Source organism: Microcaecilia unicolor, chromosome 9, assembly GCF_901765095.1.
Source record: "Microcaecilia unicolor chromosome 9, aMicUni1.1, whole genome shotgun sequence".
In the NCBI taxonomy this organism is placed as follows: Eukaryota; Metazoa; Chordata; class Amphibia; order Gymnophiona; family Siphonopidae; genus Microcaecilia; species Microcaecilia unicolor.
In genome coordinates, this window is record NC_044039.1 from 211,319,431 (window position 1) to 211,336,277 (window position 16,847).

A 16,847-nucleotide genomic window follows, 5' to 3' on the forward strand; every position below is an offset into this window, starting at 1 on the left:
ACCCAGTATCCTGCTTCCAGCAGTGGCCAATCCAGGTCACAAGTACCTTGCAGAAACCCAATTAGTAGCACCATTCCATGCTACCAATCCCAGGGCAAGCAATGGCTTCCTCCATGTCCATCTCAATAATAGACTCTGGACTTTTCCTCCAGGAACTTGTCCAAACCTTTTTTAAACCCAGATATGCTAACCGCTGTTACCACATCCTCTGGCAACAAATTCTTTGAATGAGAAAATATTTCCACCTATTTGTTTTAAAAGTATTTCCATACAATTTCATTGAGGTGGGGGGGTATTAACACTCGTCTAGTTTTACTTTCATTGAGGTTGGATATATTAAGTAAAATTAGATTGTTGATACTCTACTTTCTTTCTCTCTGCTTGAATGCAGAACAATTGTATACAAAGGGCCACATTTAAGGTTCAGGCAAAAACAAGATGAAACCCATTCAAAAAATCTGCAAAGTCAATTTTCCTGAGCAATTTAAAAAAATAGCACATCTTTCACTCAAGGATTTAATTTCGTACAACTAAGGGCTCCTTTCATAAAGCCACGCTAGTGATTCTGGTGCGGCAAATGCGATGAAACCCATTCAATTTCTATGGGCTTTGTCGCATTTACTGCACCAGAATCATTAGCACAGCTTTGTAAAAGGAGCCCTAAGTTAGAAAAAACAATCCACAGAAAACCACTACCTCTTTTAATTGTTTTTCAGGGTGTGATGTAGTTTGGTCTCGCTTCTTGGCATATATTGTACATTCATATTTGCCAGGAAACATTTAAGAGAATTGCTTTCATGCACTTATGAAGATGAGTAATATTGTATGTGTGCATTATGGATATGAATGTACTGCCAACCTTTATTTTATTTATTTATTGGAATTTATTACCTGCCTTTATGAAGAGATTCACCCAAGGCGGTGTACAGCAGGTACAGTTTAACATAAAACTTACAATTTTGTTAACAGCATAACAATCGTAAAATAACCAAGAATAAACATAAATATAATAAGGGGCCCTTTTACTAAGCTGCGGCAAAAAGTGGTCTGTGACAGTACGAGCACGTCTTTTGGGTGCACGCCGGGCAAGTTTTTACTGCATCCTGGAAAAGGGCCTTTTTTAAGGGGCCAGAAAATGGACATGCAGCAAAATAAAAACCAGAACGTGTCCATTTTTGGCCTGAGACCTTACCGCACACGTTGGCTTAGCAGTAAGGTCTCGCGTGCTACTCAGGCAGTAGGCATGCAGTACCGCCGGGTAAGTACCACACAGTAGAAAATAGAAAATATTTTCTACCGCGTATTTTTGGCGTGCACCAAGTTCAGAATTACCGCCCAGGGCACGCGGTAACCAGGCGGTAATGCCGATTTGGCACACGCTGGATGTGCATAGGTCCTAACACGCCTTTGTAAAAGGGCCCCTAAATGAGGTAAACTTGAAAACAGTAAATTGAAACCTAATAATAGAATTTCTGTGAAACAGTATCAAAAATATACATACTTAACAGCAGTGGAATTGAAATACCAGAGATATAATACAATGTTAGCATAATACTAATGAAGCACCTAATAAGCAGCATTAGAACATTCAATTAATGTAGTGTAAGGGGTTACTGAGAAGACTGTCGGAAAGCGAGAGCAGCCCCAGGGAGGGAGTATAAGACGTGCAGATCCCTTATAGACGGGGAATGCGCCCTCTGGTGGTCAAGAGGCCAATTAGAATAAGGGATGAGCCTAGGAACCACGATTCCCACAATGCACCTGACAACACAAGAGGGGGAGGAGCAGGAGTGGGAGATGGTCTCTGATCAGGGTGATGAAGAGCAGCTGAGGGAGCCCTGGGAGGAAGTAGAGGAGATGGAATGGGATAAAAAGGAGGAGAATGAGGAGGAGAGGATGGAGGTAGCTGCATTCATGCAAACTGCTGGTACCAAGGTGAGAGGTTTCCTGGCTGCTGTATTTCCTAAACTGTCTAGAATTGGAAAGACAGAATGGATGCAGCTGGGAAGAAACCTGTGGCAGCAGGTAACTCAAAAGGTTAAGAATATGGGAAGTTAAATACCGTGTGTTGTAAGAAACTGGTGATTAACAAGATAATTAGTGGCTACCTGAAAAGAGAAAGTGATGTTAAAGGACTGAACTATAAGCAAGCTAGTGGATATAACCCTGTGTGACATTGTGAATGGGAACAAATGTCAAGGAACCTGAGATAATGCAGTATGCTGTGCTGTTGAAGTTGCTACAAACGAACTGGTATAAATAAATGAGAAACCTTTATTATAAGAACGTTGGAGTCCCTGTCAGTTTATTGGGTTATCACTGAAGTACAAGTCAAAAGAACAGTGAATCCAGAAGGTCCTGGCTGTGGGAGAAAGGATAGCAGGTGTTGACCGGTGTCTAAAGAGATAGAAGCCGATGTTGAAGCAAGTCTGCTAAGCAGGGTTGACCTGGGCCAAAGAGTGGAAGGGTGACCTGCTGACAGTAGATATGATGCTAAAGATTTTCTACAATACAAAACCTTATTATCTCTGTCAATCTTATTATCTTTTCTGTAGGTTTATCCGTGAGAAGTGTTTGCTGGCGAGGAGACCACATCCTAGTGGGGACACAGGATAGCGAAATCTTTGAGATTGTGGTGCATGAGCGCAATAAACCTTTTCTGATTATGCAGGGGCACTGTGAAGGGGAGCTGTGGGCCTTGGCAATCCACCCTACAAAACCACTAGCTATGACCGGAAGCGATGATCGTTCAGTCAGGTCAGCAAACAATGCAAACTGTCTAGAGTTCATTTGGCTGAAGGATTTTTTATTTCATAAAGATGATAGAAGAATTACAGATTGTTTATGGTTTACCTTTCTGCTAATAGATTAAATAATACACTTTTTGCTTATTTACAACCCAAACTTTTACTGACTTCTGTTCAGTCTGAATTGAGGCACCAGTCCTCAATTTTACTTTGAACTTGTTTCATTTATTTTGGCTGGAGAAAGGAAATTTTATCTTACCTTCACATTACAAATAACTCTCCTCATGCCCTGTGATCGGAGCTGGATCTATATTTACATCTAACCCTCCTCCTGGACAACAAAGAAAAAGCCTGCAGCAACCTGCATCAGTTGGACCATCCAAGGATATCAGAACCAGAAACTATAAAGTGCCCACCTACAATGAGTGAGTTAAAGTTTTATTTTAACTATATAACTATTTCTAAAATTCTGAATCTGTTAGATTCCTTAAAACTAAAGTCAGCCATCAACCTCCTCTGCATTAAGTCTCCAAAGAAATTCACATAGAAGGGCTAACTACAGCCATTTGTTTCTCTATTGCTGGAAGCCTTTGATCGCAATACTCAAACAGCACTGTATTAGCATTTCCCCGGCTATATTCCAAGGTGTGCTTAAGGTCAAATACCTAACTGCTCAGATCACCGCCTCCTCCTCTCTCCATTGCCTGCAGTAATTCCAATCCTGCAACTTGAATATTGAGAATTATCTGGATTTGTAACCGAGAGCTACACTGTGGCCTGTCCATTCAAAGCTGCACGACTGACTATAGAGGAATGGCAGCCTAATAGAGGAACCCAAGGAGTATTTAAGGTCAACTAGCTCCAAAAGCTATCACCATGAAGTGGCTCACATGGATTTGCTGAGCCTCTTTGAGCACATCGGGCGGCAACCTACCAGATAACTTAGTGCCTACTCGTATCCCCGTAATCTATAACCCGTCTATAAAACCCTGCACTAAGAAACACCCTAATTATAATGTCAGATATCTGCTAGACAGTGCTAATATATACCATCAGAACACTACTATGATTACAGACCAGAACCAAATGGCTAACATTCAACGGCCTAAAATACCTCGTTACCTTTGCAATTATCCAAACAATTCTCCCCTTTGGAACACGTCTCAACTCACTCCTGTCCCCATATTTATATTAATGCCAGGTCTGTAGGAAACAAGACTTTCTTACTCAGGGATCTGCTAGAATCTTCAGATCTGGGTTTTCTGTTTATCTCAGAAGCATGGCTCACAGAAGTTGATAGTCCAATGCTGCCCCACATCTACCCACCTGGTTATGGTATTCTTCATTCCCCAAGACAGGGTGAAAAAGGAGACGGACTTGCTCTTATCTTTAAGTTTTTTTCCATGTGTCTTGCTAATATGTGCCCCAGCTTGAGACCCATCCACTGGAATAGTGGTGGGCCAGGTTACATAGCTTAAACTGCTGAAAAGCACTGACTAGGCCTGAAAATCAGATGATGGCCTTATAGTTGAGAGCCTGCAAGAGCAGGACTGCTTGGTGAATCTTATTGAAACCTAGTACAACTTTCAAATTCAGTGTAAGAGTTAAGATGAAGGAATTAATGGCAGAAATGGTAAAAAGTTTGGTTCATAAGATGGAGTCTGTCCTTATAAGATGGCACCCAGATCACAAGATGATATGAGACTGATTTGTCCATATTAGGATATCTTCATATAAGGAGTTGTTGACAAAAAAGGAAATTACACAATAATTTGCAATAACTAAACGGAAAGGAGAGGTGGGCACCTGACCTGCGGTTGAGCATGAATCAGAAATAGGAAAAAAAAGTATCTCTCCATAGAATTGTATTGGGGAGATTTGCTATATAAGGGTTGCAAATCTGGACAGGCGTCGGAGTCATTCCCCAACGCCTGTCACCGTCAGCGAAGCTACGGTCGGTTGAACTGAGAATTTGACTGATGTCTGTAACAGATTGAAACCTCATTCGGTAAGAATAAAGACTTATTCTATCTGTATCTATTTCAGTCTTTGAATCAGTTCTTTGCATCTTACATCTATTTCCCTCAATGCACCTACACACTCACAATAGAAACTAACACCTGTTCTCAAACATATTAGGGTTGACAATATGTGGCCAAAGATACACATAGATCCTAGAAGACAGAAAGTCGAGGTCATGGGAGTTAGATTTGAATTGCGCCTTCTGTCACCCCCTCTACACCTCCGTGGCCGGAGGAATTCCTTTGGTCCCCTGTTCACCTCACCGTGGAAAGGGATTCCCCGTAGGTCTAGAGAGGGGTGGATAAAACAACTCTTAAGAAAACAGTCTTTAGTTAGTTCTGGGGTTTTCCCTGAACTGGAATACATGCTTTGCAAATTCTGCGAATATTCAAAACAGGCAAATCAAATTGCTCTACTCCTTATTTACCGTCCTCTGCGAGCTTGGTCCAAGGCAGAACCTCTATTTGAAGAGATTACTTCCTCTGCCATGTGTGAAGAAGGGAATAAGGGAACAGAGAGGGGGGGGGTACTGGCGGAGGAGAAGATAAGGCCCAGAGGAGGGGACAACACGGATTCTTAGCTCAAGGAGTTCCATGTGTCAGGAGAAGGCATAGATCATTTTCCCCAGAGGGCTGGAGGCAGGGTCAAAACTATGATTCCCAGCAGGCCTTGAAGGAGGTCTTACACCAGAATCAAAGACTTCCTATCCCAGCAGCCCCCAGTGGAGCCCAAGGGAAAGGCAGGTAAAGGTGAAACCCAAGACACGGTCGGGAGGCCAGGAATGGAGGGGGAGCCTCTAAGCAGAACTAATCAGGGGGAGGAGGATCAGCTGGAGAATGGGTGGGGCGAAGAGCTCATGGAATGGAAGGGGGAAGAAAAGGAGGAGGAAGTGAGGCAAGAGGAGCCGATGGGTAGTGCATCTCTGGCAAGATCCAAAGGTGGAAAGTTCAAACAGGTAACCGCTTGGTGCGGGGTCTTGGTAAAAAAAGGAAGGCAGTGGCTATCATGGAGGAGCCAGAAAGTGACGGGGTCAAGTGGGAGGAAGCCAGGAGATAGAACTGGCCAGAGAAGGGTGGGACCCCTGGAGGCTCTCTCCCTCTGAACTGCTGGTGGGATTTTAAACTGCTTGTTTTTGAACTGCCTGTTTGAAAGCGCTTGTTTTCTTTGAACTGCTTGTTTTTGGAATTGCTTATTTTGAATTGCATCATTGTGACTGCTGAGATTCATGAGCTATTTTGTTTTGAACTGCTTATTTTGCATTGCATCATTGTGACTGCTGAGATTCATGCCCTGTTTGTGTTGAACTGCAGTATTGAAGCTGATGGGGGATTTCTGAGCTGGGTGTTTGAGCTGCATTTTTGGAAGCTGTTGAGATTCCTGAACTGTTTTGCTTTTGGAACTGCATTATTAAAAACTACTGGGGGTTTTTTGAACTGTTTGTTTTTGGAACTACATTCTTGAAACTGCTGGAGTTATTCTCCTGACTGTATATTTCGGGAGCTGTGCTGAAATAGTGCTGCTGACGTACCCCAGGTCAGAGGGCACATCTGGAGATTACAAGGTGTATTCCGGTGGATTATCGTATATAAAACTTGGGCCAGAGGCCACAGTTTCCCTTAAAGTAGCGGAGGGATCTTTCACACATGTCACAATTTTCAAGGATAATTTTCCTAGGGGACTTAAACCTACCCTTGGAAAATGATGCAGACACCAATGTCCACAACTTCAAATCATTCCTGAAGGACTGTGAACTAACTACATTCTCCAAGGGTGCAACTCATGAAAAAGGCCATATGTTAGACTTCATGACTTCCTATCCTAATAGCTTGATTAGCTCATTCAAATGGAAGCCAGTACCATGGTCTGACTACTTCCAATTGGATTTCACCATTGACATCTGTATATCAAGCTTAACCAGACACAAGTCATCCAAACTCATCTCCACCAGAGGTAAAATTTATAAGGCCATTTTCTGATCTGAGCTAACAGATTCCCTCACTACCACATCTTCTACACATGGTTCAATCCAATCCCACTGAGACACCATGGTGAAAGCCATACTAGACAAAATTGCTTCATTTACCACTAAAAAGGTCAAGACATCCAGAAATTTGCCATGGTTTACAGAGGAACTATTCCTCCTAAAAAAGGAATGTGGACACCTAGAAAAGAAATGGAGAAAGAACAAAGATACTACTGATAAATCTAAATGGAAGTCAGCCTCCCAAAGCTACAAAAAGAAGGTAGCTGACTCAAAACGCTAATACTGTAGCAGCCTAATAGGTCAAGATGATCTTGACAAATAAAAACTTTTCTTCTTAGTTAAAAATCACTAGCTTCTACTAATAAGGATGATTATTCATACAGAAAACATGTCCCACCACCCAAGACCTAGCTGATCATTTCACCAATAAGATCCTCCAAATTAGGTCCGAACTATCTAAATCTACACTGAGGAAAATAGTCCTACCTGTAGCTCAGCCTTAATCGCTGGAGATCCTACAACCCAAGGACTCAAAACTGACCAAAACTGGGAATCTTTTCAACCACTAACAGTTGAGGACGTAAGGTCAATGCCCAAAACACCTACTCAAATCCATTCCTATGGAAGCAGTAAACTGGCTACTCCATAATCTCAGTTAGTTGCTAAAAACTGTCTCTCTTCCTCCTGACATAGGCAAAATTGTTCTCTACTACCGAAGGGATCTGGGCTAGACGTAACATCACCTGCAAACTACTGTCCAGTGACAAGCATACCCCTTTTTACTGAAGTATTAGAAACCTACATTAGTAAACATCTCTCTTTATATCTGGAAAAATTTTCTGTTTTACTCTGGTCACAATTTGGCTTCAGATCGTCGCATAGTACGTAAACATTACTGCTAGTTCTAAGTATATATGTCAAACAATGTCTATGCAAAGGCAACCAAGTAATTCTTCTCCAGTTTGATATATCGGCAGTGTTCAATGTGGTTGACCATGCGCTGCTACTCGAATGCCTGGATCAGATAGGAATAACAGGAACTGTGTTCAAATGGTTCAGCGAATTCCTTTTTATTCTGTCCAGCAAAACAACCAACTTTCCAACCTCTGGTCGCCTAACTGTGTGGTCATCTCCCCTCTCACCTATCCTGTTTAATCACTTTGTCATCCCTTCTCAATACACCTGGGACTTAATGAACTACTATTATCCTACGCAGATGACATCCTGCTTCTCTTACCAGTGACAACATCAAATATAGATCCAACTCAGTCTGTAGCAAATGGTATATCTGCTTTCAGCACCTGGGCCCTGACCAATAAACTGAAATTGAATGCACAAAAAACAAGATTCTGTGGCTCTGAAATCAGGGAGTTGAGGTCCCATCATCAATAGTCTTGCTTGACTCTTCACTCACCTTCGCTTCCCATATTAACCAGCTATGGAAGAAAACACTATTCAAAATGAGACAACTACTTCTAATCAGATCATTCTTCGAGCAAAAAACCTTCACACTACTAGTTCAAATGTTAGTCCTACCTCAGTTGGATTACTGTAACATTCTGTTTCTTGGTATTGTGTCAATATCAGAAAAAAAACTGCAAATCTTATAGAATACAGCTGCTAGACTAATATACAGATTGAATAGATATATTAGTGTTTCAACTCATCTAAACAAACTGTACTGGCGGGTGGGAGTGGCACCGGGCCCCCTTTGAAGGCCTGGGCCCTGGTGATTTTGTCCCCCCGCCCTCCCTCTCGGCGGCCCTGCACAGCAGGGTACCAAAATGCAGCGTTTTCAAGGATTTTTAAAAAAAGGGTAGCGTGTCACAAGAAAACTGAGCCCGATAGGCAAAAACTGATTTCATTTTCGAATTCAGCACCCATGACTTAGCTAAGAACACCATTCACATTCTTTGTAACAAAAATGCCGTTTACCAGTGAAATCAATTTAGAAAGTTAATAAAGAAACCAAAGTATATCCCCTAAAACAGTTCACCGGCATTACAATTAAAAAATAAGAAGGTAAAATAGTGATTGAAACCAATAAAATCACAGAGAATGGCTTACCCTGTTGGTGCAAATCTAAGCACTTCACCAACATGGATCACTATTAAAAATAGGATAAAAACAAACTCTCTTTCAGCTGAGCATGAACCTTGTGAAATTTGCATTGAGCTAAAATAGTTAACAAGGAGAAAAATTACTGCAGTAGATTTCTCATGTGTGTATCTTCCTGGGTCCATTTGAAACAGTGAAAACAAACTTGCTGTTACAGCCAATCTTAAATACTGGGCCCATGTGAATATGCATGAGTAATTGTAAAAAAACAGAAAAGATCTGAATAAAACAAATAAAATCCATCTCAAACCTCTAAAACTTGCTTAAAGCTAGCAAAAAGTACTCAGAAGAGTTAAAGATAGATTAATGTAGCTTGTAAAAGGTCCCTGGTGGGGTGGTCAGACTAAAAAAATCATTGAGGAGCAATTAAATTACAAATCAAAAACTAAACCAATAAAAACTGTGCTGAGATGTTTATAGGTCTACACTGACTAAGGGGCCCTTTGACTAAGCTGCGTAGGCATCTACGCGCGCCCAACGCACGTCAATTTGGAGTTACTGCTCAGCTACCATGAGGCACAGACAGTAATTTCATTTTTTTACACGCGTCTGCTATCCATGTTGGAAAATATTTTTTATTTTTCTATGCGCGGTGGAAACCAGGCGGTAATTGTCATTCTACGCACTTAGACGATTACCGTACAGTTACCGCGTGAGATCTTACTGCTAAGTCAATGGCTTCCAGTAAAGTCTCAGACCCAAAATGGATGTGCACCAATTTTTATTTTGCCACATGTCCATTTTTGGCAGGTGCGCTGAAAAATGGATCTGCGTGATCCCAAAACACACGCCTACACTAGCAAAGCCCATTTTATGGTGCACCTTAGTAAAAGAACCCCTAAAAGTGCTGAAAAAACCCTGAAGGAAGCTCTTAAAAACAACTAAAATAATCTTTACAAAGTGGTGGAATGCATTGAGACCGATTTTATGCATTCCACCGATGTCTACTAATACACCAAGGATATGGGTGACTGAATGTAGAGGAACAGGATTATTGCAAAGGTGGATATGTTGAATGAATTGTTTAATTGAGTGATTGGTAAAAAGAATTTGGATTTATTGGGGTTAAGGATGAGGTGATTATCTTGTAAGCAATTGGTGATCTTAAGTTTATCATTGATGCCTGAGAGCTCAGTGTGATTTCAATGGTCTGCCACAGAAAGGAGTTGAATGTCATCATAGACATATAGGATCTTATTCTATAAAGGTTATGCTCCTAAATTTACACTCCTAAAAATTTCTGCTCCTAAATTGCGAGCTTAATCTATGCTCCAAAATAGAATAGGCTCATAATTTAGGAGCATAAATTTTAGGAGCATAACCTTTGTAGAATAAGGCCCATAGTGTGAATCAAAGAGATTGGGCAAAAGGGAGCAAAGGTATTAAACAGAGTGGGGGACAGTATAGAACCCTGGGGTACTCCCGATGCAGGGGAGAAAGGAACAGAAGTAGAGTTATTGTAGTGGACACAATACGTACAATTTGTGAGAAGATTTGAACCAATTCACGTAGACAGTTGTGCGCGTAAATTCTAATTAATGCTAATTAGTGTCAATTGCTTGTTAATTGGCAATTATCAGCACTGATTGGCTCATTGATCAATTAAGTTGCGTGCGTAAATCCAAAATACAACCAAATTTGCACACGAAGATATATTCTTTCATCGTAACCTACCTTGAATCTTTACGAACAGAAGTGGGCTATAAATGCCAATTTAAAATAAATAAAATACACTACATAGAACCCAGTGACTCCATAAATTGAAGGATCACATTCTAAAATGTAGATTACTGTAAACTATCCTTTATCATTTCAGACAGTAAATGTGTCCTATACATAAATCAATTTTTGATAGTAGTGGGCGTTCATACACATATGGCTATCAAAATTAAAATCATAGCTCCTCTAAATCTGTCCATTTTTTTAAAGTTTTTAATTGCAAATAAAAGCCTCTTGTTTTAAGTAAAGTCTGTTGAATAACATGCACTCCCATATGTCATTTGAGCATTTGGCAGTTGTGTGTTATTGATTATTTCATAAAGCATTATATTGCTAATTATTATTCAAATGTTTCTATTTATCTCAAAATATGGTTCACAAAACATCCTGACACAACTGCGTTTCAGCAGCCACTTGTTTCAGGCTTCAGGGAGAGTCATGCTGAAGCTGCTTATTTTCCTGCTTATTGATTTAGATGAATTCTGCCAACGTTGTCGCGTCCCGCGCTCCTACCTGCTCCTCCGCGGCGAGGGGTAGCGGCCCGGAGGCCTCGGTGGGGAGTCAGGGGCCGCCGCAGTGATGGCCGTTCCGGCCGGGACCGAGTCCGGAGGCCGGCGACTGCGGCCGCCGGTCTCTCGGTCGCCGGCTGTGGGGGCTACGTTCGCGCCGCCGAAGGAGGTGGTGCCGAGGCACGATGGTCGACGTCTTCTTCCTTCCTGGGCAGGAGGGCCCGGAGCTCCGCCTCAGAGGCGCAGGATTGGGAGGCCAAGTTGGTGGTCCCGCCTGGGAAATCGGACAGAGCCAATCGGAGGGGCTCTGCCGATGCCCAGGGCCGGATTGGTCGGCTGTCCCTGCGGGGGCGGCTGATGTTGTGCTATATTTAAGGAGGGGAACTGAGCTAGCACTTTGCTTCAGGTTCTGTTCCCGAAGCCAGTCTCCGTGGTTCCTGTGTTCTGTCGTTTTCCTGGTTTTGCTGATTCTGGAATTTGGACTGTTTCCTGGTATCTCTGCCTAGCTGCCTGCCTCGACCTCCAGCCTGACTTTGACTTCTCTACTAGCCGCCTGCCTTGATCTCTCGCCTGACCTCGACTACGCCGTTAGCTGCCGGTCCTGATCTGCTGCCAGTGTTTGGACTTGTCTTTCCTCCTGCCCGCTTCTCTCCCGGTTCCAGCCGAGGTCAGTCCGGTAACCCCGCGGTTCCTGAAGTCCCGTTGACCGCCTGCAGCTGGGGGCTCAACCCTTGGTGAACGGCGGTCGCCGCGGGTGAAGACTTGGGGTTGCGCGGCTGTCCTTTGAGGTCCTTTTGGGCCTTGCGGGACCTAAGGGCTCACCCTCTTTGCGGACAAGACAACGTCTTCAAAATCAAAATTATATACTGACTTCAAAAGACACTAGCAGGAACAGATATATCAGATTTAGCAATTCTAAAGTCTAAATGACCCTATTTTATTAAATCTGAAATGTGTTCTAAAATCCTGTCGTCATTAGGTGAAGACAACTGCGGCTAATATCTTTTTTCAAACAAGATGTATTTGGGCTTTTGGTCCAGATGATGATATTGCCTCATCTGGACTATTGCAATGTCCTTTATTCCAAATATTTAAAGAGGAAGGGTTAACCAGCTAATGTGCTTGTAATGGCATGCGCTAAGTGGTTAACGCGGAGTTAACCTGGGAGAACGTAGGGGCCATTTTACAAAGCGATGGTAAGCACACTGCTGGCTTACCGCGCACAAATCTGGAGCTACCGCCGGCCCAATGTGGGCGCTGGCAGTAGTTCCACCCACAACGCGCAGCATTTCCAGCACTAGTGGAAATATTCAAAAAATATTTACACGGGCCACATGGTTATTGCCAGTTTAGCGCGGGAGCCCTTACCGCCACCACAACGGGTAGCGGTAAGTGCTCCCCCCCCCCCCCCCCCCCCCGGTAAGTGAAATCTTACTGCATGGCCATTTGTTTTTCAGCTTTTTTACCCGCTACAATAAAAAGGGCCTCAGCGCATGGCAAAAACAGCTACTGCTGCTAGAGCAGGGCCCTTTTTACCACAGGTTAGGAAAAGGGCCCCTTCGGCACTGAAGAAAAATCTGTGCTGAACGGTGTTCTATAATGGGTATTTTGGAATCGGCACCCTTTTTAGAATAGCATATAATGCTGAATCCACCCTCAAGGAGGATTTACACCAACTGAAACCAGGTATAAATCCCAGCGCGCAAGTTGGGCGCAGATCTGCACTGTTCTGTCACACTGCACATCTTTTAATGGAATGGCCATAACCCACCCATGTTCCTCCTATGGCCACGCTCCCTTGCAGATCCGCACAGAAACAGATGCTATTCTATAAATGGGCACGTTGGTGTGTTTTTCACAGATGTGCCGTTTCAGCACCGTTTCAGTGCCATGCATCCATTAGAAGAAACTAATATTCGGTGCCATATAAAGAGTTCCCCCGTTAGTGCCTCTTAAATAGGAGGAGATAATGCTCGTGCATCAACTTTTCCAGGTAACAAGCACTAATGCGAACATTAGCGCATGACCTGAAAAAAAAATATAAAATGTGCTATACCCACTTCCTAACATGTTTTATTAAAAGGGTCTCTTATTGTTTTAGGGGTCCTTTTATTAAGCTGCGGTAAAAGAGGGCCTTCTCTAGCATCAGCATCATGCTGAGGCCTCCTTTTACCGCAGCAGGTAAAAGGATGTCTTTTTTTCTCAAAAAGAAATGGCCATGCAGTAAGTGAACCAGTTGCTGTGCTGCCATTTCAGGGGGAGGGTGGGAGCACTTACTGCCACCCATTGAGATGGCGATAAGGGCTCCCGTGCTAACTCAGCAGTAACCAGGTAGCACCACTGGGTAAGTAACCGGTGCTTCTCTTGGTGTTTGGGCTTTTCTCCGAGGACAAGCAGGCTGCTTGTTCTCACTGATGGGTGACGTCCACGGCAGCCCCTCCAATCGGAAACTTCACTAGCAAAGTCCTTTGCTAGCCCTCGCGCGCCCGCGCGCACCGCGCATGCGCGGCCGTCTTCCCGCCCGAAACCGGCTCGAGCCGGCCAGTCTTCTTTTGTCCGCACTCGGTACGGTCGTGTTTTCGCCGTGTCGAGCCCCGGAAAGTCGACCTCGCGCGTCCAATTTGTTTTGAACGTGTTTTTTTTCCTTCGGGAAAGCTTTGTCCTAGTCGGGAAGTGCTCCGGAAACCCCCCGCCGGGTTTCGTGTAAATCCTCCCCGTACTTCCAGCTTTTTTGCCCCGGTAAGTTTTCTTTCGTCGTCGGGGTAGGCCTCTTTTCGGCCTCGGTCGAGATTTTTTCTCCCTCTAAATTTGGTGCTTCAAATTTCGCCATTTCGGCTTTTGATTTCGCCGGCGTGATTTTTCCGCCCATGACATCGAAGCCTTCCAGCGGCTTCAAGAAGTGCACCCAGTGCGCCCGGGTTATCTCGCTCACTGATCGACACTCGTCGTGTCTTCAGTGTCTGGGGGCCGAGCACCGCCCTCAGAACTGCAGTCTGTGTTCCCTGCTTCAAAGGCGGACTCAGGTAGCGAGACTAGCCCAGTGGAACGTGTTGTTCTCGGGCTCTTCGTCGGCATCGGCACCGGGATCTTCGAGTGCATCGACGTCGTCAGCGTCCAGACCATCTTCCTCGGCCGCCCCTGCATCGAGTGCATCGAGGCATCGAGCCTCTGCATCGGCGCCGAGACATCGGATAGCTGCATCGACGTCGGTGGTACCAGGACCTCGTCTGCTGATGTCGTCGGACGGTGGTGCATCGGGTGGAGTGCAGGTGAGGGCTGTCCATTCCCCTGCTGGTGGCGGTGAGCCCTCGGGTGGGTCTCCGCCTACCCTGAGGGCTCCTGCGGTACAGCCCCCCCGAGATCGACCTTCTTCAGTCTCGGCCCCGAGGAAGCGACGGATGGATTCGACGTCCTCCTCGTCGGTGCCGGGGAGCTCCGGTGACATGCTTCGGAAGAAATCGAAGAAGCATCGACACCGGTCTCCTCCCCGTGTCGGCACCGAGAGCTCTGGGTCGCCGAGGGATTCGGCACCCAGCAGGCATCGGCACCGAGAGGACCGCTCACCCTCTGTTCAGGAGGTGTCGATGCGCTCCGCTCTGGACAGCCCGGAACAGCCTCCACGCCCGGAACAGGTACTGACGTCGACGCCTGCATCGACCTCTCAGCCTTTCTCTGCAGCCGCTCTAAACGAGAGCCTCCGGGCCGTTCTCCCAGAGATTCTGGGAGAGCTGTTGCGCCCTACCCCTCCGGTACCGGCGGTGCTTGCGCCACCGGTACCGTCGAGCGTGGCGCCGGCTGGCCCATCGCCCAGGTTGAGGTCCCCGACGTCGGTACCGCGTGCGGTACCGACCGCGGCCACCTCCCAGGAAGGCTCCCCGACTACGTCGGCGGAGGGAGCTTCGCCGATGCGGGCGAGGGAGTCTACCTCTCGACGCCCCCATCGTGGACGGGGTTCCACGGAGTCGAGCAGGGCGAGGTTGCAGACACAGTTCCGTGAACTTGTGTCTGACACCGAGGGTGAGGCCTCGTGGGAGGAAGAGGAAGATCCCAGATATTTCTCTGACGAGGAGTCTGAGGGTCTTCCGTCTGATCCCACTCCCTCTCCTGAGAGACAGCTTTCTCCTCCCGAGAGTCTGTCTTTTGCCTCCTTTGTCCGGGAGATGTCTACGGCCATCCCCTTCCCGGTGGTTGTGGAGGACGAGCCCAGGGCTGAAATGTTTGAGCTCCTGGACTATCCTTCTCCACCTAAGGAAGCGTCCACTGTTCCCTTGCACCATGTCCTGAAGAAGACATTGCTTGCGAACTGGACCAAGCCATTAACTAATCCCCACATTCCCAAGAAGATCGAGTCCCAGTACCGGATCCATGGGGACCCAGAGCTGATGCGCACTCAGTTGCCTCATGACTCTGGAGTTGTGGATTTGGCCCTAAAGAAGGCTAAGAGTTCTAGGGAACATGCTTCGGCGCCCCCGGGCAAGGACGCTAGAACCTTAGACTCCTTTGGGAGGAAGGCCTACCATTCCTCTATGCTCGTGTCCAAGATCCAGTCTTACCAGCTCTACACGAGCATACACATGCGGAATAATGTGCGGCAGTTGGCGGGCTTGGTTGATGCTCTTCCCCCTGAGCAAGCCAAGCCTTTTCAGGAGGTGGTCAGGCAGCTGAAGGCGTGCAGAAAATTCCTGGCCAGAGGAGTTTATGACACTTTTGATGTTGCGTCCAGGGCCGCTGCTCAAGGTGTGGTGATGCGCAGGCTCTCATGGCTGCGTGCCGCCGACCTGGAGAATAGAATCCAGCAGCGGATTGCGGACTCGCCTTGCCGTGCGGATAACATTTTTGGCGAAAAAGTCGAGCAGGTGGTAGAGTCTCTCCACCAGCGGGACACCGCATTCGACAAGTTCGCCCGCCGGCAGCCTTCAGCTTCTACCTCTACAGGTAGACGATTTTTCGGGGGAAGGAAGACTGTTCCCTATACTTCTGGCAAGCGTAGGTACAATCCTCCTTCCCGACAGCCTGCGGCCCAGGCTAAGCCCCAGCGCGCTCGCTCTCGTCAGCAGCGTGCGAATCAGCAAGGCCCCGCGGCTCCCCAGCAAAAGCAAGGGGCGAGCTTTTGACTGGCTCCAGCAGAGCATAGCCGACATCCAAGTGTCAGTGCCGGGCGACCTGCCTGTCGGAGGGAGGTTGAAAGCTTTTCACCAAAGGTGGCCTCTCATAACCTCCGATCAGTGGGTTCTCCAAATAGTCCGGCAAGGATACACCCTCAATTTGGCCTCACAACCTCCACATTGTCCACCGGGAGCTCAGTCCTACAGCTTCCAGCACAAGCAGGTACTTGCAGAGGAACTCTCCGCCCTTCTCAGCGCCAATGCGGTCGAGCCCGTGCCATCCGGGCAAGAAGGGCTGGGGTTCTATTCCAGGTACTTCCTTGTGGAAAAGAAAACAGGGGGGATGCGTCCCATCCTAGACCTAAGGGCCCTGAACAAATATCTCGTAAAAGAAAAGTTCAGGATGCTTTCCCTGGGCACCCTTCTCCCCATGATTCAGCAAAACGATTGGCTATGCTCTCTGGACTTGAAGGATGCCTACACACACATCCCGATACTGCCAGCTCACAGACAGTATCTGCGATTTCAGCTGGGCGCACGCCACTTCCAGTACTGTGTGCTACCCTTTGGGCTCGCCTCTGCGCCCAGGGTGTTCACAAAGTGCCTAGCTGTGGTAGCAGCGGCGCTTCGCAGGCTGGGGGTG

At 46.1% G+C, this 16,847-nt stretch overlaps 1 protein-coding gene across 1 annotated transcript in view; it reads left to right on the forward strand.

The window, feature by feature from the left end:
- Positions 1-16,847, forward strand: part of EML5 (EMAP like 5) — a 388,000-nt gene that overhangs the window by 131,355 nt on the left and 239,798 nt on the right. The window contains exon 8 of the mRNA XM_030214976.1: positions 2,556-2,757. Within this exon, the coding sequence (XP_030070836.1) occupies positions 2,556-2,757 (202 nt within the window). The remainder of the gene's footprint in view (positions 1-2,555; positions 2,758-16,847) is intronic.